The 25,078-nt window shown below is 38.4% G+C and overlaps 1 protein-coding gene across 1 annotated transcript in view; it reads left to right on the top strand.

Annotated features, from left to right (window-relative positions):
* Window positions 1–25,078, top strand: part of LOC126457511 (DNA-directed RNA polymerase, mitochondrial) — a 293,196-nt gene that overhangs the window by 158,883 nt on the left and 109,235 nt on the right. The window contains exons 12-14 of the mRNA XM_050093848.1: window positions 13,735–13,856; window positions 13,980–14,195; window positions 22,590–22,710. Of these exons, the coding sequence (XP_049949805.1) occupies window positions 13,735–13,856; window positions 13,980–14,195; window positions 22,590–22,710 (459 nt within the window). The remainder of the gene's footprint in view (window positions 1–13,734; window positions 13,857–13,979; window positions 14,196–22,589; window positions 22,711–25,078) is intronic.

The following is a 25,078-nucleotide window of genomic DNA, read 5'->3' as shown; positions in this document are numbered from 1 at the left end:
TTCTTGGGTATTCAGCCACGTAGCTTCGTCCAAAAGGTGTGATGTTTCGGTAAGCCAACTTCTTGCCATCTTCAGGCGTTCTTGGAGTCTACCATTTTTGGATGTGCTTGTCAAGCAAAGAGCAGATGGGACTCTAGGACACAGCACCTACCATAAGCCGACACATACAGATTTGTACCTGCATGCCTCCAACTGTCATGCTCCTTCACAGCGAGAGGGTGTTCTGAGCACACTGATGCACAGAGCACGCGAAATCTTGGACTGTGACAGCCTAGCAACTGAATTACAGCACTTGCAGGCCATGTTCTGCATGAACGGTTATAACAACTGGTGGATAAAACGCAACTTAAGACCGAAGAAACTGAGACCGCAGCCTTCCGAGGACAAAGACAAATCAGTTGCGACGGCAATCATACTGTATGTTGTGAACACATCGGCAAAGATTGGCAGAATACGCAGAAAATATAATGTCAGGTGCATGTTTTGCCCTCCATCCAAAATGAAAACTTTATTAGGACCAGTCAAGGACAACTTAGGACACCGGAAACTGGGAGTTTACAGCATCCCTTGCCAGTGTGGGAAAATGTATATAGGCCAGACCATCCGGACGGTACAGGAGAGACGTAGTGAACATAAACGCCACACAGACAATGCACAGCTGACCAAGTCCACCATGGCAGAGCACTGCATCTCACATGGACATGACATGAGCTACGATGACACAAAGGTGTAACAGCAATCGAACACCTTCTGGGATTGTATCTTCAAAGAGGCAGTGGAGATCTGGCTGCGTGATGAACTAATAAATAAAGACAGCAGTTTCCAGCCAAGCAAAGCCTGGGATCCAGCTTTGAGTATGATTAAAACACGACAACAGTCTACATGGAAATCCGCTCCTGTCAGGACACCTGAAGAAGAAGAAGAAGAAGAAGAAGAAGAAGAAGAAGCAGCATTGTCACCATGATGGCAGAGTTCCGCAAGCGGCCGTAGCCACGGAAGGACTGCGGCCCATGATCTGTCATGGGGCACCGCACTCCCCCACCACCCAGCGCCACACTTCCCCCACCACCGGCCTCAAACCGCTCGGAAGTGCCCAGACGGAGGCTGCGATAGAAGAGTCGAGATTATATATAGTAGCCATCTGTCAGAGATCAATCAGACTCCAAGCACGCCTGAAGATGGCAAGAAGTCGGCTTGCTGAAATATCGTGCCTTTTGGATGATGCTACCTGGCTGAATAACCGAGAAATTTTCAAAATAATCAATGTTAACGAGACCACCATGTCAGATAATCTTGATATGCAGCAGGTAATTAGAAAATGAAGGAGTAAACATTCTGAGAAAGTTATGTATTCATCAAAATCTAATGTTTCAATAAAGATGGCACAATGTGCCGATGGTAAACTGCTTTCTTTGTGTGTCATTTATAAATTTGAGCATTTGTGGCAAGAAAGTGACCCACAGGGAACCCGTTTCAGTAGGAATAAGAGTGGATGGTTTGATTTAAAGACTGATTCTTTACAATCACTCTGCCCTGTTTCAAGATGCAAAATGGGCCAACAATGATAATTGGGGACAACATAACCAGTCAATTGTCTCAATCTGTTGTCAAAGAGTGTGAGCGGAACAATATTGCATTCATTTCTCGTCCCCCTAATATCACCCACCTCTTCCAACTTCTGGATATAAGTTTCCTTGAACTGTACTAACTAAATGGAAGATGTAGACTTGTGGAACAATTTCCAAGGATGCTTTTTCGTTACTTCTGAAGCAGACATGGACTAATATTTCAGCAGACGCTATTGGGAACATAAAAGGTGGATTTTGTGCCACAGAACTAATCCTATTTGATCGTCATCACATTTTATGGAAATTGCTTGATAATGAGGAGTACCAGCAAAGCAGTGCAGAGGCATGGATTCCCACTGAAGAAACGCTAAAAAAAGTTTGTTGTCCTCCAAATAAGTCTAGTAGTCCCTGTCACCCCGAACTAGACGTTCCTCATGGGAAATCGATTATGGGCCATAATTTCCGGGAAAACAAAAATAGTACCGAAACCAGTAATAGTGCTTCTAGCAGGAGTGAAAGTGAAAATAGCCCATCACCCAATGAAGTTTTACTGCTGAAAGAAGAGGCTTTCTTGTTGCAGACTATAAATACATAACTGGAAGCAAGGAGCATATGAGGTAGTATTTTGAAGTGGCCACAAATGTTAGTGCAAGGGAGGTATGTGTGTAAAATTTTTGCACCCACACATCATCAGTAGAAATGTATTTGTGTTTCCTAATGTGCTTGACGAAGACATAATGCAGAAAGAACTAGTTTTGCAAGTACTTCCTACACTAGCTGTTTATTTTTAGAGAAGATATGCTTGAGACTCGTAGGACATTATAACTTTATGGTGAATGTTTGAAGTGTTTGCAACTTCAGTTTGAATGTTGAGTACGAGAACTAATTTTGATCTTTTTTAGAATTTCTTTATTTTGTTTCTATTTCTAATATTTTGATTTAGAACTTTAAAGATTTGCAATTCAATTTATTAGGAAATAAGAAGTCACCTTTAATATATTAAATGCATTCTCTCAATTCTTATCAACTTTTTGCAATGATGGACATCCTTAAAATGTGTTAAAAGTAACTAAAATCAAATAGGAAGAATGTAGAATAAAAATAAAAAATAAAAAAAATCAATTTATCTGAAAATTCCCCCATGCACAGCATTCAGCGGGGAGGTGTTACTCTTTTCAAAACATTCTAACTCTTTTATTTTTGTAATAAATATCAATTTTTATATTTTTCAAAGATTATAAGTAAAGTTCCATTTAATGAACATTAAGGACAAACAAGATTGCATTGCAATTTATGTGCGAAAAATGACATCATCCAAATAGTTGCCGTACTTGTCTCCAAGTAGTGGCCGTTCTTGTCCAAGCATTGTTGCAGGCCAATGGAAAAATTGTCCATACATCTTTCAAGCATAGCAAAGGGAATTTCTCAAGTAATTACTTCTGCAACCATTTCAAGAGAGTGTGGTTTTTTAATATAAACCTGAGATTTCAGGTAGCACCATAAGAAATAACTGCATGAAGAAGGATGTGGACATCCCCATGCAAAGAAATGAGGTGACATCAAAAATGTACCTTTAGGAAAGCCATGAGTTGTCGTGAGGTATTGGAAGTAGTCCCAATCCTACTGACACTGAACATTCTCAAGGTCACTCTGGTATTTTCTCAGATCTGGCATAAAAAATTCTACCAACATCATGAGGTAACTCTGTGAGTTAACAGTGACAGTGCATTCACTTTCTTGGAAGAAGTTGGGTTCAGTGATGCGAAATTGGGCTAACCTGCAACTCATAGTTACTTTCTAACTAAGTAGGGGCCTCTCGTGGAGTTTCCATGGATTATTTTCTGACCCATGCCAGCAGTTTTGTGAAAGTTAGACTCATCACTCATTATCAGAATAATGTCATTTTCCAAGGTTTTCAGCATTCTTTCTCCAAACATATGCTGTTTATGAAGTCATTTTGCTTCAGTCATTGAACCACCCTGATTTTAAAAGGATGAAAGTGGAGGTCAAAGTGCAAAAGGTGGTGAACTGACCTGTCTGAAAAGTGCAAAATGCGAGCTTGTTCTACCACTGACTGCCGAGGGTGGGCTCCACAGCTTGTGAAATTTTCTCATTGATTTCTGCTGTTCTAACTGTCCACACATCTTCCCGGGCTGTTCCATGTCTCACCATTCCTTTTGTCCTGAAGTTTGAACTACTTTATTATTATTGGGCAAGATGGGCCAGCCAACCAACATTTAACTGACAGCAAAATCTTCATAGCATATGCACTACCAAATGACCAGTTGCAACAAAGATGTCATTAACAAAGACACGTTGTTCAGGCTCCATGGTTACTGAAATGACAACTAATAATGAACGAGGATAATGGAATATAGTTGAATTAAATCAGGTGATGCTGAGGGTATTAGATTAGGAAATGAGACGATTAAAGTAGTAAATGAGTTTTTCTGTTTGGGGAGCAAAATAACTAATGATGGTCTAAGCAGAGAGGATATAAAATGTAGACTGGAGGTGGCAAGGAAAGTGTTTCTGAAGAAAAGAAAATTGTTAACATTGAGTATAGATTTAAGTGTCAGGAAGTCTTTTCTGAAAGTATATGTATGGAATGTAGCCACGTATGGAAGTGAAATGTGGACGATAAATAGTTTAGACAAAAAGAGAATAGAAGCTTTCAAAATGTGGTGCTACAGAAGGATGCTGAAGATTAGATGGGTAGATCACATAACTAATGAGGAGGTACTGAATAGAATTGGGGAGAAGAGAAATTTGTGGCACAACTTGACTAGAAGAAGGGATCGATTGGTAGGACATATTCTGAGGCATCAAGGAATTACCAATTTAGTATTGGAGGACAGCGTGGAGGGTAAAAATTGTAGAGGGAGACCAAGAGGTGAATACACTAAACAGATTCAGAAGGATGTAGTTTGCAGTAAGTACTGGGAGATGAAGAGGCTTGCACAGGATAGAGTAGCATGGAGAGCTGCATCAAACCAGCCTCTGGACTGAAGACCACAAAACAATGAATATATATCAGCCAATGCGCATTCAGTAGTTCCCCCACCACGTAAGTTATGCCAGACACTAAAACATAACACTTCCCTGCTGGGCCCTTTACTTTGTAACTTCGGATACAGATTTAAAAAATGTGTGTGTCGGAAATCATCCCAACCCTTGGGGTGATTCCAGACATTTTATTTGTCTGTCTCAGGCAAATAAAAGTGCAATTATACCTTCTGTTTTTAGGCTATTTTATTCGTTACACATATATCACCCTCTTCCCATTTCTGTAACAGGCAATACAGTCTAACATGGACTACTCAAATTACAGCAAAAATAATCTCAAAACCATCCTAAATCACCCTGTTCAACAGTTCTGTATTGTCTGTGTAAAAGTGAATCAATAATTAGTTTCATTATTCTTATACCTTTTGTTGAAATTGACTTCATCATAATACAAAGAAAATATTTTTAATTTTATTCACTGTACTTTTTCACCAACCAAGATCATGCAGTGGTAAGACATTGGAGCTGTATTTTGGAGAATGATGGTTCAAATCCCGCCACCCACTTTTTTTTTTCTATGGTTTCCTTAAATCACGCACAGCTAATGTCAGGATTATTGCTTCAAAAATAACAGGACATTGCTGATTCACTTTTCAGATATGAACTTCTGCTTTCTCTCTGATGACCTCATTGTTGACAGGTTGTTAAACCCTTATCTTTTTATCTTCCTTGTAGTTTTTCAACATTTATTTCCTTGTCAGTATGCTTCCACACTTCCTTTGGATGAGAAACAATATTCTTTCCCTTGTCAGTAAGCTTCTGTGCTTTCTTTAACCATGAGACCAGATAATAAACTATTGTTGCAGAGGCCCTAAAAACTGATAGATCAATGGAGGCAATGGAGACAACACATTGAATTCCTTATTAATTATAGTATTTGATACTACTTTTCCATCAAAAAAAGGGATAATGTGAGTAAAGGTAAAGGAAATGGATGCTTAACATATAAAATGAAAGTACCTTGTGTGAGGAAGGAGAAGTATAATTTTGAGGAAAACAAAAGCTGCACTGCAGACAATATTGTAATGTGGTTTGCTCTTCATCAAAAAAGTATGTCTTAGTCATAAAAAATGAAAAAGACAAAGAATTATGTAAAAACTATGTGTACCTTATTCAGTAAGAACCATAAACTTCAGCACAAACAAGATTCAGTTCTGTGACGTGCATTAAATATGAAAAATAACAGAATTAAACCATTGGGCAAGTTCAATGAAATCTTTGAATTTACTGCAATGAATGATTGATGTCTGTCAACAGACATCAATTTCAGTGATACAGCCAACAAAGAGCTAACAGAATCACTGAAACCAAAAACCTTAGAGAAAACCTCAGTTCACTTGTACTTAAGTTCCCCAATCATATTGTAATCATTGGAAGAGACTTCAATCATTGAACAATCAGTTGTGATAATTATAGTATTGTTAGTAGTAAGTGATCCATTGTGCAAAATGTTACTAAATGCCTTCTCTGAAAACTTCCCTGAACATGACAGGAAGATTGAGTTTAACGTCCTGTTGACATCGAGGTCATTAGAGATGTAGCAGAAGCTCAGATGGTGTCAAGGATGGGGAAAAAAATCAGCCCTGCCCTTTGAAAGGAAGCATCCCAGCATTTGCCTGGAGTTATTTATGGAAGTCACAGTAAACCTAAATCTGGATGGCCAGATGCAGGTTTGAACTGCTGTCCTCCCGAATGTGAGTCCCATATGCTAACAACTGAGCCCCCTTGCTTAATAACAGTTCAGAACCCCACTCGTCATATAAGTATATTAAATCTGATGGCAACATACAGAACTGACCTCTTCGAGGAATTCCTCTTCAAAACAAATATCAGTGACCTTGAGGCAGTTATAGCAGCAGTGAATACTGAAAAACAGAGGGCAACTAAACAAGCAGGAAGATTATGTATTTAGTGATCTATATAAAAAAGCAGTAGTGTCATATCTCGTTGAGAAATCTTGAAACATTTAGCACAGGACAGCAGCATGTTGAGATACTATATCACAAGTGTAAAAGAACAGTTGACCATGCACTGGATAGATAGGTACCCAGTAGGACAGATCATGATAGAAGGGATCTTCCATGATATACAGTCACTGTAAAGAAATTCTAAAGAATCAGAGACTGTTGCATAATAGGCCTGAGTTAGCTCCTCTGTTAACTATAATCAATCATAGATCCCTTAAACAAAAATTGTGCCCAGTAGCTGGAAGAAAGCACAGTTCATGTCTGTCCGAGAATAGTAGAAGTGTTCCACATAATTACCTTCCGACATCCCTGACATTGATTTGTTATAGAATCTTAGAACATATTCTGAGCTCAAGCATATCTGCAACAGAACACCCTCCTTCATGTCAACCCCAATGAATTTCAAAAACGTATACCGTTTAAAACCCGGCTTTCACTTTCCTCACAGATGTCCTGAAAGCCATGGATCAAGGCAGTCAGGTAGATGCAGTACTTCTCAATTTCCAAAAATCATTTGACTCATTACCATACCTATGCTTATTATCAAAAGGAGCATCATATAGGGTTTCACATGAAATATTTGACTGGATTGAGGGTTTCTTGTTAGAGTGGATGCAGCATGCTATTCTGGATGGAGAGTCATCAACAGATGTGAAAGTAATTTCAGGTGACCCAAGGGAAGTGTGTTGGGTTCCTTGCTGTTCATGTTATATGTTAATGATCTTGCAGACAGTATTAATAGTAACCTCAGATTTTTTGCCGATGATACGATCAGTATACAGAGGAGCTTGTTTTCAAATCACTCATGTGTCCCACCCTGGAATATTGCTGAAGTGTGTGGGACCTGTATCAAGTAAGACTATCAGGGAATGTTGAACGTATACAGAGAAGGGCAGCATGAATGATCACAGGTTTGTTTGATCCATGGGTGTGTTTCACTGAGATGTTGAAAGAACTGAACTGACAGGCTATTGAAGATAGAGGGAATCTATCCCAGGAAAGTCAGCTGACAAAGTTCCAAAAACTGGCTTTAAATGATTACTCTAGAAAAATACTACAGCCCCCTAAATTGTCTAAATTTGGGGTAAAAGTCTGCCAAGACAGTGGATTTCAAGCATGGTTTGGCTATGTTTACAATAAAGTAGAATTGAAACAGCGCTGTTTCAATAGTTACAGCCTTAAATTTAGCTCTTTTTTTTGGGGGATGGGGGGAGTTTCACTGTGAACGTTGACTTGGGCTACAACACTGTACTTCTATGTTCACAAACAACCAAATGTAGTTACAAATGTATATAATCCATTGGAAAAAAGAAAACTGTAGTTGCTATTGTATCTCAAAATATAAGTTTTGTTAATCAAATAGCAAAATACTTGCCCCTCGTCTCAGTAATTTGGGTTGTTTAGTATTTTTGTGACTTGGGGTGACTCCTGCTCTGTTTCAATACAGGTCTCACAAAAATACAAAATTATAATTGGACGAGTTTAATTGTGGTGATCTGGCTGTAAATGTGCTGAAGTATATGTTCACAGTTAAGTTAGCCAGGCAGTGAAACAGCCATGCCTTTTGCCCAGTTTTAGTTAGTTTTCTGACTTCTGTTGAATAATGCTTCAAAAGCTAAGAGGAAAAGAAAAAGTACATGGATAGTAGTCTCACTTGCCCAGAGGTTTAAAGTATATTGTTGAGGTTTTGTGTCATTTACTTTCACTTTCATGCTAATGTTTTGAAAGAAAGCATTATGACCACCATTTATTTTGCTGAAGATTTCCTTTGTTGACATATGATAAACATACTCAGAAAAAAGGGAATGCTACATAATATTTCAAAAATTAAAAAGCTTTGCCTTCTTAAATGTACTTGGTTGCGAATATGGGTGAATATAAATCAGATTTTTGTGTAACACATTACTTGTACATAGTTTCCACTAATTTATTACTACAACTTTAATGAGATCAGGAACAGTGGTTCAAAAATATGAGCATGAGCATGATACATGGAAAGAAAATAGATATGACAATGGTGATGCTGGAACTGCTTTCTTTGACTTGACTTGTATTGACTTTGACTTAGACTTGACGGTCACTCCATTTTGTTCTTATTTAAACTATACTCACTATAGTGATTCTTTTAAAAGATAGAAGCAGTGCAACAACTTTCTGCTGTAAAATGAACTCTTTGTGTCATCAGCTTATTTTGTAGAGAGTAAATTACATTGAAAAACAAGTTTGTTTATGTAAAAGAACATGAAAAGTGAAAATGGAAACTGAAATGACAGTGTCCATGAGCTGCAAGGTAATTTAATGTACTTGCAGAGCTTTTTGACACAAGTATTCTTTTGTTTTGAATTAAATAGAAAATATGTCATCAGTGATACAAAAAAATGGAGCAAAGATGCAAGAGAGGAAGGTATTGAGTGTGTAATGAAATGAGAATTATAGGCGGCAGCAGCAGAAGAAATTAGCACACAGTAAGAGTGTTTTTGTGCAACACCTACAGTATATGCTTTCAGTCACACAATGTTTTAAGTGTTGGTGCCAGAAGAATATGTGTTTTCCTATATTTATATGGTAGATGATGATATGCAAACAGCTTGTTTTCTTAATGCTTATATTTTTGCCATTAAATATTTAACCTTTATTTACTAACTAGTTATGTGGTGAGACAATAGAGTTTGAGTCACTGCATCTTTTTCAAAATATTTAAATAAGTATTTTCAGTGAAAAGGAGTGCTGTGAGAAGGGGCTCAGACATATTTTGTTACTTCAAGTCTGTCTATATCTACATCTATACTCTGCAAACCAAATGGTAGAGGATACTTTCCATTGTACCATTTATTAGTGTTTCTTCTTGTTCCATTCACGTATGGAGTGCGGGAAGAATAATTATTTGAATGCCTCTCTGCTTGCAGTAATTATTCTGGTATTATTGTCATGACCCCTGTGTGATTATACTTAAGGGGTTGTAGTATATTCCTAAAGTAATCATTTAAAGCTGATTCTTGAAACTTTGTTGATAGACTTTCTCAGGATAGTTTACGTTTATCTTCAAGAGTCTTCCAATACAGATCCTTCAGTATCTCTGTGACACTCTCCCGCAGATTAAACAAACCTGTGACCATTCATGCTGCCCTTCTCTATATACGTTCAATATCCCCTGCAAGTCCTATCGGGTACAGGTCCCACACACCTTAGCGATATTCTAGTACTGGTAGCATGAGTGATTTGGAAGCAATCTTCTTTGTAGGCTGATTGCACTTTACTTTGTCTACAACTGAGTCTATGTGATCATTAGATTTCATATCCCTAGAAAGTGGTACACCCAGGTACTTGTATGAGTTGACTGATTCTAACAGTGACTCATTGATATTACAGTCATAGAATAGTACTTTTTTTTCATGTTGTGTCATGCACAGTTTTACATTTCAAACATTTAAAGCAAGTTGCACCACTTTGAAATTTTACCAAGATCTGATTGAATATTTATGCAGTTTATTTCAGATAGTACTTCATTATAGATAACTGCATGATCTGCAAAAAGGTTGAGGTTACTGTTAATATTGTCTGCTAGGTCATCAATATACAACATGGACAGCAAGGGTCACAACACACTTCCTTGGGGCTCATTTGAAGTTACTTCTACATCTGATGTTGACTCTCCATCCAAGATAACATGCTGTGTCCTCCCCATCAAAAAGTCCTCAATCCAGTCACAAACTTCACTCGATACTCTCTATATGATCAATCTTTTGACAGTAAGTGTAGGTGTGCTTCTGAGTCAAATGCTTTTCAGAAATCAAGAAATACTGCATCTATCTGACTGCCTTGATCAAAAGCTTTCAGTGTGATGTGAGAGAAAAATGTAAGTTGGGTTTCACATGATCGATGTTTTCAGAATCCATGCTGGTTGGTATTGAGGACGTCATTCTGTTCAAGATACCTCACTATGTTTGAGCTCAGAGTATGTTCTAAGATTCTACAACAAATTGGTGTCAGGGATATTGGATGGTAGTTTCGTGGATCATTTCTACTATCTTGCTTGTAGACGGGTGTGATCAAGAACTGGGCACAGTTTTTTTTTTGAAGGATCTATGATAGATTATAGTTGGAAGAGGGGCTAACTCAGCCTCGAATTCAGTGTAGAATGTGACAGGGATTCCATTGGGCTCTGGAGCTTTGTTAAATTTGAACAATTTGATCTGTTTCTCAATGTCACAGATACTAATGCTTGTTTCATTCATCTTTTCTGTGGTACGAGGATTGAATTAGGGTAGTTCTCCTGCATTTTCTTTTTTAAAGGAACATTTGAAAATGGAGTTAAGCATTTCAGCTTTTGCTTTGCTGCCATCAATTTCAGTTCCTGTCTCATTCACTTAAGGACTGAAGACTAACTTTGGTGACACTAAAGCCTTTACATGCAACCAGAGTTTCTCTGGGTTCTGTGGAAGATCACTTGACAATATTCTGCTGCAGTAGTCATTGAAGGCATCATGCATTGCTCTCTTGACAGCCAAATGAGTTTCATTCAGCATCTTTCTATATATAACACTATGATTTGTTACACCTGTTGCGCAGTAATCTGTTCCTTTAGAAGTTTCTTTACAGTCACTGTATACCATGGAGGGAACCTCCCATTATAAACTGTTCTACTGGGTGCATGTTTATCCAGTGCATGGTCAACTATTCTTTTAAACTTGAGGCAGAGTTCCTCTACAAGCTCCTACCCTGTGCTGAAACTTTTCAAATTCCTCTGTGTGATATGACACTACTGATTTTTTTTCTAGTTTATTGAACATGTGTATCTCTATGCTTGTTGTAATTGTCGTTTGTACTTTGGCAATCATTGCTGCCACAACCGCATCATGATCATTGATACCAGTTTCGATATGGACACCCTCAAAGGGGCCAGGTCTATTTGCTACCATTAGATCCTATATACACATATCAAAAAAGTTTTTCATCACCTTGGTTCCGAGAGTTCCGGAACCTGTATGTCATTTCTGCACATTTTATTGCTCATGAAAGCCACTCACTACATGTTGTACCAGCATACAGCGAGACCCTCAGAGGTGGTGGTCCAGACTGCTGTACACACTGGTACCTCTAATACCCAGTAGCAATTCCTCTTCCGTTGATTCATGCCTGTGTTCGTCATGGCATACTATCCACAAGTTCATCAAGGCACTGTTGGTCCACATTTTACCACTCCTCAACGGGGATTCAGCATAGATCCCTCAGAGTGGTTGGTGGATCACATCGTCCATAAACAGCCCTTTTTGATCTATCCCAGGCATGTCCGATAGGGTTCATGTCTGGAGAACATGCTGGCCACTCTAGTAGAACAGTGTCATTGTCCTGAAGGAAGTCATTCACAAGATGTACACGATGGGGGCGCAAATTGTCGTCCATGAAGATGAATGCCTTGCTGATATGCTGCCAATATGGTTGCACTATCAGTCGGAGGATGGCATTCACGTATTGTTTAGCCATTATGGTGCCTTCCATGACCACCAGCGGCGTACATTGGCCCCACATAATGCCACCCCAAAACAGCAGGGGACCTCCACCTTGCTGCACACGCTGGACAGTGTGTCTAAGGTCTTCAGCCTGACTGGGTTGCCTCTAAACACTCTCCAACAATTGTCTGGTTGAAGGCATTTGTGACACTCATCGGTGAAGAGAACGTGATGCCAATCCTGAGCGGTCCATTCGGCATGTTTTTGGGCCCATCTGTACTGTGCTGCATAGTGTTGTGGTTGCAAAACTGGACCTCGCTGTGGATGTCGGAAGTGAAGTTGTGCATCATGCAGCCTATTGCACACAGTTTGAGTCATAACATGACGTCCTGTGGCTGCACAAAAAGCATTATTCAACATGGTGGCGTTGCTGTCAGGGTTCCTCTGAGCTATAACCCATAGGTAGCGGTCATCTGCTGCAGTAGTAGCCCTTGGGCGGCCTTAGCGAGGCTTGTCATCGGCAGTTCCTGTCTCTCTGTATCTCCTCCATGTCGAACAACATCGCTTTAGTTCACTCCGAGATGCTTGGACACTTCGTGGCACAAAGTAACAATGCAGACATGATCAAACCGCGGTATTGACCGTCTAGGCGTGGTTGAACTACAGACAATGTGAGCCTTGTACTTCCTTCCTGGTGGAATGACTGGAACTGATTGGCTGTCGGACCCCATCCGTTTAATAGGCGCTGCTCATGCATGGTTGTTTACGTCTTTGGACAGGTTTAGTGACATCTCTGAACAGTCTGTGTCTGTGATACAATATCCACAGTCAATGTCTATTTTCAGGAGTTCTGGGAACCGGAATGATGCAAAACTTTTTTTGATGTGTGTATTTCCATCATGAGTGAGGTTCCTAACTATCTTCCCAAGGTAGTTTTCAGAGAAGGCATTTAGTAAAGTATCACAAGATGTCTTGTCACACCAACCACTAACAAAACTGTAATTTTGCCAGTTAATTATTGGATGATTAAAGTCTCCAACAATTATTACAGTATGGTGGGAGAAGTCAACTGAGGTTTTCTCTAAAGTTTTCTGTTACATCAGAAGATGAGTCTGATGGGTGATAGAAAGATCTAATTATCATTTTATGCCCACCCCGGTACTGAGTCCTGTCCAAATAATCTCAGATGCAGCTTCAGCTTCTACCTCGGTGGATTTGAGTTTCTTGTCTGTTGTATGCTGTGCAAAGGGCTTACTGGGGTACTGTAAGACTTTGGACACTTTGTTTACTTTTATTGTCCTCTCTCTATTTGTACAAAAAAAACTGCAGACGTGTGTCATGGTTTGGATTCCATAATAAGCTGTGTGCCCCCATACAGCTAATTTACAAGTTGTAGACAGACGATAATACTCTAGGCCTTTGTGCAATAGGATTATGGCTAGTAGAGTGCTACAGTGTTCATTCCAATCTTTGGGTTGCTGATGACTTTAGGTTGTAATATAAGTGATGTAGGTGTTCTAAGAGACAATTACTTTTATTTTCATACTGTCAGTGCTGCATGGGGTCTACTTGTTAATGGACAAGTTTCTTATATGAGACCGCATGTTGAATATCTTCTTTCCTCTGAACTTTTATTTTAGTAATACTTAATACTGATGCATATTTCCCTAAAATATTTTACAGTGTGCTGCAGAGAAAGCTTGGCCAAACAATGTATTAAATAATTTGGGGAAATTCTTGTACAATATTATCCTCAAAGATATAAAAATTGATGTGAACGTTACAAAGACTAACAGCAAAACACGGTAAGTATTGAATTACTGTATTGAGTTAGCTCATGAAGTTTTATAATAATAATAATAATAATAATAATAATAATAATAATAATAATGTTAACAGATTAATGAACTTTTTTTCTGTTTACAAAGGCATCTCCTGCCAGCATTTTATTCACTTTTTCGCTATCATGGCCGTATTCTGAAGGAAGAAGTGAAACCACACCCAGTGTTGTCACGTCTGTTTCGTGGTGCTGCACAAGCCGATCTGATGTTCGATGTAACAACTATTCCAATGCTGTGTCCCCCAGTACCATGGACATCAGTGTCTTCTGGTGGCTACTTGGTAGCCAAAGCCAATGTTATACGGTATGATGTCACGGCTTTATGTTTTCATTTGACAATTTAATTTTAAGAATTTTAGGGTTTATATTTTCGGAAGAGGTCTGGGTTCACAGCATTTATGCAATTGTTGATTATCGTCATTCTTCTTGTGGTTGTTGAAACTATTTGTTGTTAATACAATTTCAACATTTTGCCATTTTCAACCATTCTGAAAGCAAACCTAGTCACTACATGATACACTCGCTGCCATTAAAATAAAAGAACAGAATGTTAAAGCTGAAAGCATAAGTAGTTCTTACATGAGATGTTAAGGCTCACTTTGAAACATTAAGTTGTAACATTCTGGAACATAGCTTCCAGCTGTCTGAAAGCAAATACATATGGTGGTATAAGTGTTCCCTTAGCTTCCACAAACCATGTAAGCATCATCCATGTCGTGAGTACTAAAACAGTGTTTCATATGATAACACTGCTTGGTTTCAGTATGCTTGAAAACAACAAAATGTTGAAACTGTAATCACAGTAAATATTTTCAGCAGCTGCAAGAGGAATGAGTACATTTACTATGTTTTCTGTGCTTGAAAATACCTGTTAAGTAATCCATTTGTTAATATGTTGTTGCATTGTAGTTACTGTTCAGAATATTCTGTAAAAATTATTACAGGATGCATGTAGCAGACACTGAGGTAGTACTGTCACTCAGGTGCCGACATTGAGATAGTGCTGTCATATTTTGTAGAGAAAAACTCAAACTTAGTTGTCTTCTTTACAGTCCACTTTGAAAAAACCAAAACCGGGCAGGTAAAAGTGCACATGATACATCAAAACTAAAGAGTCCCGAGAAAAATATTTCACCAAGGTCACCACCCCATTCTAATATCTCTGTTCGCCATATGTCACAGACCATTTAGATTACCATTGGCACTGTACCACCACCATTGGATGCTTAAAGCCAGCAAGCAACATTCAGGCTGTTAGTCAAGGTATTCTCCTGTGGAGAGTGTTCACCTAGGATGAAAGAGACTCCCGATATATTTGCCATTGTCTGTCTTGATGAATAATACTGGATCACACTGCTCAAACATGCACTCTAACTTCTCATACTGTAATTCACAGAGGATACCTATCTTCAGCTAGAGAAAGCATCATCCCTTCACTTCCAAATTATGTCAGAATTTTTTAGTGATGCGTGGCAGACTTGAGAGTGCTTATGCCTCCACCACCTTAATTTTTTCCATTGCTGTCAGTGTTGCTTCTGTGACTGTATTACTTTTGTAAAATAAAGAAAAATCTGCCTTCAGTCACAAATCAGGATTTTTATTTTATACACATTGCATTTAGAGTCCTGTGAGCTCATCTTCAGTTGCTTGATCAGTCTAAATCATGTTTCAAATTTAGGTCACTACTGGTCCGTTTCCAGTAGTGGTTATGTAGTTTTGAAGCACAATATGAAGAGACATATATCATCACATTCCTAAACAAAATTCAAAGAAGTGTGAACTCACACCATAATATTTGAGCATATCTAGGAGAAAACTGTGAACTGCTTTGTCAAATGCCTTTGATAAATCAAAGAGAATACCAGTTGCCAATATTTTGTCATTAAAATTTTATATAAAGTGATTCATGAACTGAACAAAATGGCATTTTCTTTGCAGACAGCCTTTTGAAATCCAATTCCAGTCTTAATTTGTTGACTTGATTTTAGCTTTCCATCTAACTGGACCCAAAGGAATCTTACACACAATACATATTTAGTGTATCTCTTTTAACAGCTATTTCTAATGCCTGCATGTGATTTATAATGGTAGAAAAAGGATAGATTGCTACTCACTGTAAAGATGAAATGTTAAGTTGCAGATGTTGCAACAAAAAGACTGTTACACATTTAGCTCTCAGCCAAAGCCATCTTCAGAAAAGAAAACACACAGAACCTATCTGAAACTCAACATGTCATCTTCACAGGGAGCTGCAATCTATTATTTTTCTAATATTGTTGATTTTCCAACCTGGAGTTTAAATTGTTTGATTTTGAATGTCATTTACATTTGTTTAACATTAACTAATTTGAATCCCTTTGTGATTAAGACTTAAAGTTACTGCTTTGAATGGGCTATATACCTATTCAGCTATCGGTAATGGGAAATCCAGGATGGAATGTAACAATACTGTGAAAAGATAGTTGCTGCTCACCATACAGCAGAGATACTGAGTTGCAGATAGGCACACAAAAAGACTGTCAGAAAATGACACACATGACTGCAGTTTCTGGTTGCTGAGCCACACTGCAAGCAACAGTGCATAATGGGAGATGCGACTGGGTGATGGGTCTAAGGAGGAGGCTGGGGCAGGGAAGGGGAGGGATGGTAGGGTAGGTGTGGGAAACAGTAAAGTGCTGCATGTGGCAGCGTACAGGGACGTGGTTAAGAGAGTGTAGGGCAGCTAGGTGCAGCAGAGGGGTTAGATGGTGGATGGCGTGGCGGGGGGGGGGGGGGGGGGATGAAGGAGGAGGAGGAGGAGGGGTTGAGGGTGTTAGCAGAAAAGGAGGGAAGTAAAAAAGAAAAGACTGAGTGTGGGTAGTGGAATACCACTGTGGGTGGGGTGGGAAGGATAGTGGGTAGGGCATTAGTCATTTCAGGACATGGCAAGGGGTAGTCGAAACTGTGCAGAGAACGTGATTCAGTTGCTCAAGTCCTGGGTGTTACTGGGTCATGAGGAAATGCTCCTCTGTGTCTGCACATTGGGACTTCTGGAGGTGGTGGGAGACTGGAGAGATAAGGTATGTGAGATCTCTTTTTTGTACAACCTTGGGAGGATAATTCTAGTCTGTGAGATCCTTGGTGTATTCTGAGAGGGACTGCTCCTCACTACAGATGCAACGGCCAAGGGTGCCTAGGCTCTATGGAATGCGTGACAGCTGTCGAAGTGGAGGTATTTCTGGAAGTTAGTAGGTTCGATATGGATTTGGGTATTGATTTAGTCATCTTTGAGGTGGAGGAAGGCAGCTTGTTGGGTTTAGTAGGACCATGTGAAGCGAATGGGGATAAGATTTTGAGGTTCAGGAGGAATATGCATAGGGGGCCCTCACCCTCAATCCAGATCATGAAGATGTCATCAGTGAATCTGGACCAAGAGAGGGGTTTGGGATTCTGTGTGTTTAGGAAGAATTCCTCTAGATGGCCCATGAATAGGGGCATTGGGTGGTGCCATGCGAGTGCCCACAGCCATACCCTGCATTTGTTTGTAGGTAATGCCTTCAAAGGAGAAGTAATTGTGGGTGAGGATATAGTTGGTCATGATGAGCAGGAAGGGAGTTGTAGGTTTGGAATCTGTTGGACATTGGGAAAGGTAGTGTTCAATAGCGTAAGGTCCTGGGCATTAGAGATATTGGTGTCAAGTGTAAAGGGAGGTGGCATCAATAGTGATGAGCAGGGCACTGTATGGTAAAGAGACAGAAACCGGTGGAGAATTAGTGGAGGAAATGGTTGGTACCTTCTATAGAGGAGGATGGGTGCTGGGTGATAGGTTGAAGGTGTTGGTCGAGAGCAAAGATTCTCTCAGTGGAGGCACAGTAACCAGTGACAATGGGTCATCCTGGGTGGTTGGGTTGATTGAGTTTAGGAAGCATGTAGAAGGTGGGAGTGTATTATCCTTGCAGTTCAAAACAACAGTGGTGGAGCCTTTATCAGCATGTAGTATTCTGAAGTTGAAATCAGTTTTTAGGTGGTGGATTGTGGTTCTGTCTGCGGATTTAAGGTTAGTTTGCATGTTGAGGAATTTGGGGAGTGATGGTGAGGCAAGGTTTGAGGTTAAGAAATTCTGAAAAGTTATCAGGGGGTGATTTTTTTGGGGGGAGGGGGGGCAGTGGGGTGGATCACAGTTGGATAGAGGAGTGAAGTGAGTCAGGCAGGGCTCAACATTGGTCTTTGGTTGAGTCTTATTGGTAAAGTTGGTGGCAAAAAATGTTTGTACTGTAGGTCCTGGGAGAAGGAGAGAAGGTCATTAACAAGTAATTTTTCCCCACTCCCAAATTCAATCATGGAGGACTGAATGCATGATTGAATTTGAGAGTGAGACAAAAGGACCTGTTAAAGACCTTCTCTCCTTCTTCCGGTCCCTACATTGGAAACATTTTTTCGCCACCAACCCTACCAATCAGACTCAACCAAAGACAAATGTGGAAACCAGCGTGACTCAGTTCACTCCTCCGTACATCCATGATCCACCTCCACACCACCCCCTGGTAACTTTCCAGGATTTCTTAACGTCAAACCTAGCCTTACCACCATTCTCCAAATTCCTCAGCATTCAAACTAATCTTAAATCTTTGGACAGAACCTCATTCCACTACCTAAAAACTGATCCCAGCATTAGAATCCTACCTCCTGACGAAGTCTTCACCACTGTCGTTTTGAACTACAAGGAATACCAGGCAGAAGGACTCCACCACCTGTCAGATCCATCCACCTACAAACCTCACTGTCAAATTGGCATTTGTGGATGAAGAAATTGCACAGGAGTTTGTACCTGTAATGATGGCTGGAGCAAAAGTCATTTGATATACCAGTGCAGGTTTTAAATGAACAACCAAACAAGAAATGTGCTTGTTGTTAAACAACTGGATGATGTCAGAGTCAGAGGGTACCAAAGAGTTTCAAAATTAATAGAAAAACTGAAGGAAATATAACTTTCTGTCAGTAGACTGTAAATTCCAAAATAATATCAGATACAACACTGGAAGGCTCATAACATTATCATCTTTCTCAATTATTGAGGAAAGTAGCTAAAAGATTTGCACATATCACATTAGATTAGATTAGTTTTTCATTCCATAGATCCGTGCTGAGGAGATCCTTGTGGATGTGGAACATGTCAATTTTTTTTAAAGCTGAAATAACAATACTAATAGTATGAATATATACACTACATCATTTGTTTCTATTAAAAAATTCGTCAATGGAGTAGAAGGAGATGGCCACTAGTAAGTCTTTCAGGCTCCTTTTAAACTGATCTTTATTTGTAACTAAATTTTTTATGTTTGCTGGCAAATTATTGAAGATGAGTGTTCCTGAGTAGTGGACCCCTTTTTGAACTAAAGTAAGTGCTTTTAAGTCCTTGTGCAGATCATTTTTGTTCCTGGTATTGTATGTATGAACTGAGCTGTTTGTTGGAAAAAGAGATATATTATTTAGGACAAATTTCATTAAGGAGTAAATATACTGAGAGGCAGTAGTTAGTATACCCAGTTCTTTGAAGAGGTTTCTACAGGACATCCGTGAATTTACTCCACAAATAATACGTATTACATGCTTTTGGACTCTGAAGCAAGAAAAGTGACAGAAGTTGAAAAACAGTATTTTTAGCTTATGTTACTGAAAAATACATGTGAAGTGCCCCAATGAGCATGAAAAATATAATGAAACAGTATTTATTTGAAATTTAAATGAAGCGTATACTATTTCAATATAAGTGTTACAGAACTAATTCTTTAAGTTGAATTTTCTCAAGTGTTGCATGTTTTAGTTGTGTCACTGTTCATGCTGGTGTGTGAGACTTATCACAAACCATTTGTGAATGGTGGCCAGTTTAGAAGCCTCCTCTATTTAAAACAGTTTTGGTTTGATAACTAGAGAGTCTTAACTGCATGAGTATAATCAGCTCTAAGATGTTATTTGCTAGTGGCATGTAAATTGTCAATAGCTTGGGTGTTTCCAGAACCATTGTTGAAGTACAGCGTTCTAAGATCTGTTCGATAATATATCCACTAACCTGCACATCTGGGACTTTTTATGTATGTATGACCACTTTCCATTCTTTTACTGGTTCTAGAGCCATATGTTTCCATTTTAATGTATCTGTTCAATTTCAGTGATTTCTAAGTAATGTTCAAATAAGTGTAAAATTTCTTCTTATGTTGTACTTGTTCTTTTATTTTCATTGTAGATATTAGACATTTATCCTTTTTACTTATGTTGACAGTATTTTATGGAAGATACTAAGTATTTCCTGTTACGTGTGTCTATGATCCACACATCAGTCTGCTATAGATTTTCCTTAGTTTATGTTTTGTTCCATCCAGTAACTTCAATTATTGTTATACATTACGATAAAAAGATCCGATGAAAATGTTGGAAATGACTGGAATATGTGGACAGATTTGTAGCTAGGGCACCCACAGTTATGAGTTATCATTTTGGGTATAATCATCTTGGGTACTGCTTTAGCAGTATTTAGTCCTTTATTTTTAGCTCGCTACCAGTTTCAAAGCACTAAAACTATACCCTCAGGTGAACATCTGAGTAACAGTAAAACCAGAAGGAAAAACAACCTAGAGGTGGCCACTGATATGACAACTTTCTAAAATTATTTTAAGATTTTTAAAAAATTGTTTAACATCTACTAAGAACCTTTTACATGAGAAAATTAAAATATTTGTACTCACATAACTAAAACATTACATCTGAAAAAACTCAGAATTTTGTACCCAACATTCATTGCCTGTCAGAATAAAACATTGCTAAACATTGAATAAAAACAGGCAGCTTCCAATCCAGTATGATGGATGAGTCCTAAATAAATGATACAATAGTGATTCATTGGTAAGGCGAAAATAAGTGAAACACCATTAAGACTTCATTTGTGGCTAGCATGGAAAACGGAAAAGTAGAACCTGAAAACAGCGCTTATCACATCTCCGGTCTACACGCAGTCACGAACAGGGGGAGGAGACAGATGAATCATGAATGATAACAAGGAATATTGGGCTAAGAAATACAAAAACCTTTTTGAAAAATAATCTGTATAGAACAGGGACAGTTGCCATATGTTTTGTTTTCTGACTGCTTAAGTTAGTTGACGTAATACTCTGTACGTCCGTTACCTGGTCGCTGGTTCTCCTTTTTTCCTCCTGGGCCTTTTCATTTTCCTCACCCTTCCCCCTCCCCACCTCACCAACCCACTTCCGACATACCACCCTTATTACCATAGGTATTGCACTTCATCCTTTTAAGCATCTTTTTTAAAAAAAATTCTAGTTCTCTCTCTACTCAAAAAGTATCAAAATTTCACTACATTCATGGATCCTTTTGATTATAAAAAACGTAAAGAAGTTTTGAAAGAGTTTTACAAAACAGTAATTTTCAGTATTTTAAAGTTCTAAGTTATTTAAAATTTTAAGGTTTTGTCAGTGAACATTGCTAGAAGATACATTTTGTTGCCTAAGTATATACATCTGCTGTCCCACTTTTAAGTCATTAAATGTTCAAGCGTTCCTTTAAGCTAGCATAACTTATGGGCGTTATTAAGAAAATATAAGTTTTTGTGCTTTTTATACCAATATTCCTTGTTCTCTTTCACGATTCATGTGTCCCCCAAAAGACCGCTGATCATTCGGTAGAGCCCATGCTGCATCAGTGCATTTGCATGTCATCTACAGGTGAGCTGTTTGCTTTCTTCGCATCTCAAAGTCACAACAACGGCCATGGCCCCTCTTTGCCATTGCATATAAACTAGAGAAGCAGTAACTGTGGTGTTCAGATTGTGCTTTTCCATCAGTAGCTATTTATTTGGAGAGTGATCCAAGTAGGACATTCTCCATTTTGTTGCAACCACTTCATGGTTTTTCATGCTAGCCACAAATCAAAGTCTTAATAGTGTTTCATTTATTTTGCCCTTAACAATGAATCACTATTGTTTAGGACTTGTCCACCACATTGGATTGGAATCCAGCTGTTTTTTATTCAATGACATACCACCTTGCAGCATTGTTTTGTTCTGATGGGCGATGAATGCTGGGTACAAAGTTCCAAGCTTTTTCAGCTCTAATGTTTCTGTTATGCGGGTACAAATATTTCAATTTTCTCGTTGTTTTTATTAGCTTTTTAAATTTTTTTAAAAATTTTAATGTATTTTTAGAAAGTTATCATATCAGTGGATGTGTCGGGGTGTTTTTTCTTCTGGTTTTATTGTTACACAGATGAAGATTTGGCTTTTAGTGCCATGAAACCAGTAGTGATCTAAAAATAAAGACCTAAATACAGCTGAAGTGGTTTATTAGTACTCAAGATGACTAGGATATGATACATAATATTTTTATCAGACTGAGTATTAATCATAATTAGTGGGGGCAAGCAGTCTCTTATCAAAAGCATTCAGATGTGAACCATTCCACGTTATGGTGTCAGTCTGTTTCACATGGAGAAATTTCCACACTGCTTTCTTGGGCGAGTGTATAATGGAGGTAATTGTGAGTATCTTCCTCAAGCTTGCTCTTCAATACATTTTCTGAACTGCTATTGCAGGACTTAGAAGAAAAAGGGCAGCTGATACATATCTATAGTTAAAAGGTATCTCAGTTGTGGTACGATACACACTTCTCAAAATCTTATATATGAAAATTAATTTGATTGTCTCTTTTAGGTTAGCTCAAGAGACATGTCAACAATGGCAGAGGCTTGAAGAATCACCACCCCAGCAGTTGTTTCCAGCATTGGATTCTCTTAGTCAGTTGGGTTCCATACCATGGACGGTTAACAAATCGGTATGTACAGAAGTGTTTGTATTATTTTGAAATTGTTTTGTTTTATTGCCTTAATTTATTTGCACTCATTGTCTACTGTATTTTTCTCCATCATGTTGGAATATCTTTGCAGTTAAGATTGGGTAGAATTCCTTTGATTAGTTCTTTATTATGAAAACTTAATTATGTGGAAAAAGTTCAATATTAGTTTTAACTTTAAGGGGTATATAGTGACTGTACTGGTGGAACATGTGTTGTAATATTTTAAAATATATGCTAACAGAGAAGTACACATCAGCATTCCTCTTTCCAAATATTGATTTTATTTAGTGGCCCACAAATAACAAATTCATCTGTTTCTTCTCAATGTATTAAAATGAGTTAGGCCTAATACCTGCTTGCATTATTAGCAAATGAAAATATCCACTTCCACCACTTTAATCTAGAACATGTTCAAGCATAGTAACATTATCTCAGAATTAAGGTTTTCAACATGAAAATAGCTTGAACATCAGAGGCTACTAACATCATACATCATAAAAGAGGAGGTGCTCAGCTCCCTCTGGAATTTAGAGTACTGAGTTTTTATTCATTATAAAATTCTCATACAATTCTAGAAGTGATTTCCTATGATTCTGCAATAGCTGTCATTTAGCCAGTTGTAGCTCTACTGCAGATCAAATGAAGCCAGAAAAAAACACTCTTGTTTGTCATGGCACCATCCTTGATTGCCTTCTTTGAAGTATTGTTGTCAAGTTGGGAACAAGGCATATCCCAGCTGTTGTGAAATCAAATTCTTCATCATAGTCTTTTTGACATAATGAGCAATGGTTAAATGCAACACTTCCTGGGACATTGTTTGGTTTCATAGAACACCACATGCAGTACCGTCCACGCTGTGCTATGTCTTAACGATCACTTAACAGCAGCTTTGTTGTCTTCATCATGAGCTTGATATTACTGTGCTGTAAACATCCAGAAAGTGTAATCTGTACGAGGAAGCTTGGTGAGTTAGTTTAGTGTATTACATCTATTTAAGAACAAGGAAACACCTCTTCCAGGACCAGACGTTCAGACTCAAAATCAGGCTGATCCTGGGGTCTTCAGTGGGCTAAAGCTGGAAACGATGAACATTCATATTCTTCAGGGCTGGCTGGCATGGCCCAGCAGGAGTCAGCAACTGGTGCCATTGAAGTAAAAATGATGTATACCAACAACGTGAGAAGGCGATAAAGCTGTCAGCTTTACACTCTCTGGACAGTACATCTACAGTGCTTTCACTTTTCTAAAAACATCAACTTCTGACACACATCTTCCAATATTCTTAATTTGGTTTTGAGTGACAAAAATTGTTAGTTGTGTTTTATGGATTTTCTTAAATCACAGTACTGATTAAGTTCACTCTGCTATTTTCTACATGTATGTAATATCTGGATATGCACTGAATGGCTACCAGTATTTCCTTATTAAACTATTAACAAGAAATTTAGTTTGCTGTGACGTATGTATCAGATAATTTACAACTCGGCAAAGATGAGTGTTGCCTGAGCCAAAGTGACTCCATTGTCATTGTCGTAATCACATCCCAGCAAATAGAATATGGAGATCTGTATCACAGTATTTGTATAGACTGGTAAACCTTCATGCACTGAAATGCACACAGACAATTATTAAACAATTAATTAGTTACCAGGCTGGAATACAATAGTGCCTTGTAACACAAATACGGTTCTCCAGTGGCCAGAGCAACATTTAGCTTCATCAGGTAATACATTCCATTCTATACTGAATTTTCCTCCTCTTTTAGAGAGAGAACGATATTAGAAATATTTTAAAAAGGAGTGGGGGATTAAGTTAACAGTAACAATGAATGAAAGGAAATGACAGTGCAGTATCAGTGGGAACTTCTGGAAGTAAAGTTACACAAAAATCAGTAACTTCAATGTCTGGCATATTAAGATCATGAGTAGAACCAAGTTTTGACATTGTTGTTTATGTTCATAGTGATACAGTGTCTGTCAAACAGAAAGGAAATACAAGTTGCACATGTTTTTAGGCGTGGTCTGGTATTTAGTGGTGATAAGAATTTTGCAGCCAAGATTGTGTGTTGAAATATTTTTTTACTTCCTCAATGATCAGTTTTGATAGGGGCTAGCTGTCATCTCCAGATCTTCTGGAAATAATATTATGGTTGTGCAAATCATGCACAGTAATATTATTTCCAGAAGATCTGAATATGACAACTGAAATCTGTTGAAACTGAACTGGTCTCTGAGAATACAAAAATGTCAGCGTACAAAAACTCTGATTTGTCAAAAAGTGAAGTACTGAGAAACTGCTGGACCCCATAAGAAAACTAAAGCTATGTAAATTATAATTTCTGAAACCA

This window comes from Schistocerca serialis, chromosome 2, assembly GCF_023864345.2.
Source record: "Schistocerca serialis cubense isolate TAMUIC-IGC-003099 chromosome 2, iqSchSeri2.2, whole genome shotgun sequence".
In the NCBI taxonomy this organism is placed as follows: Eukaryota; Metazoa; Arthropoda; class Insecta; order Orthoptera; family Acrididae; genus Schistocerca; species Schistocerca serialis.
This window is presented reverse-complemented; position numbering and strand designations above follow the sequence as displayed.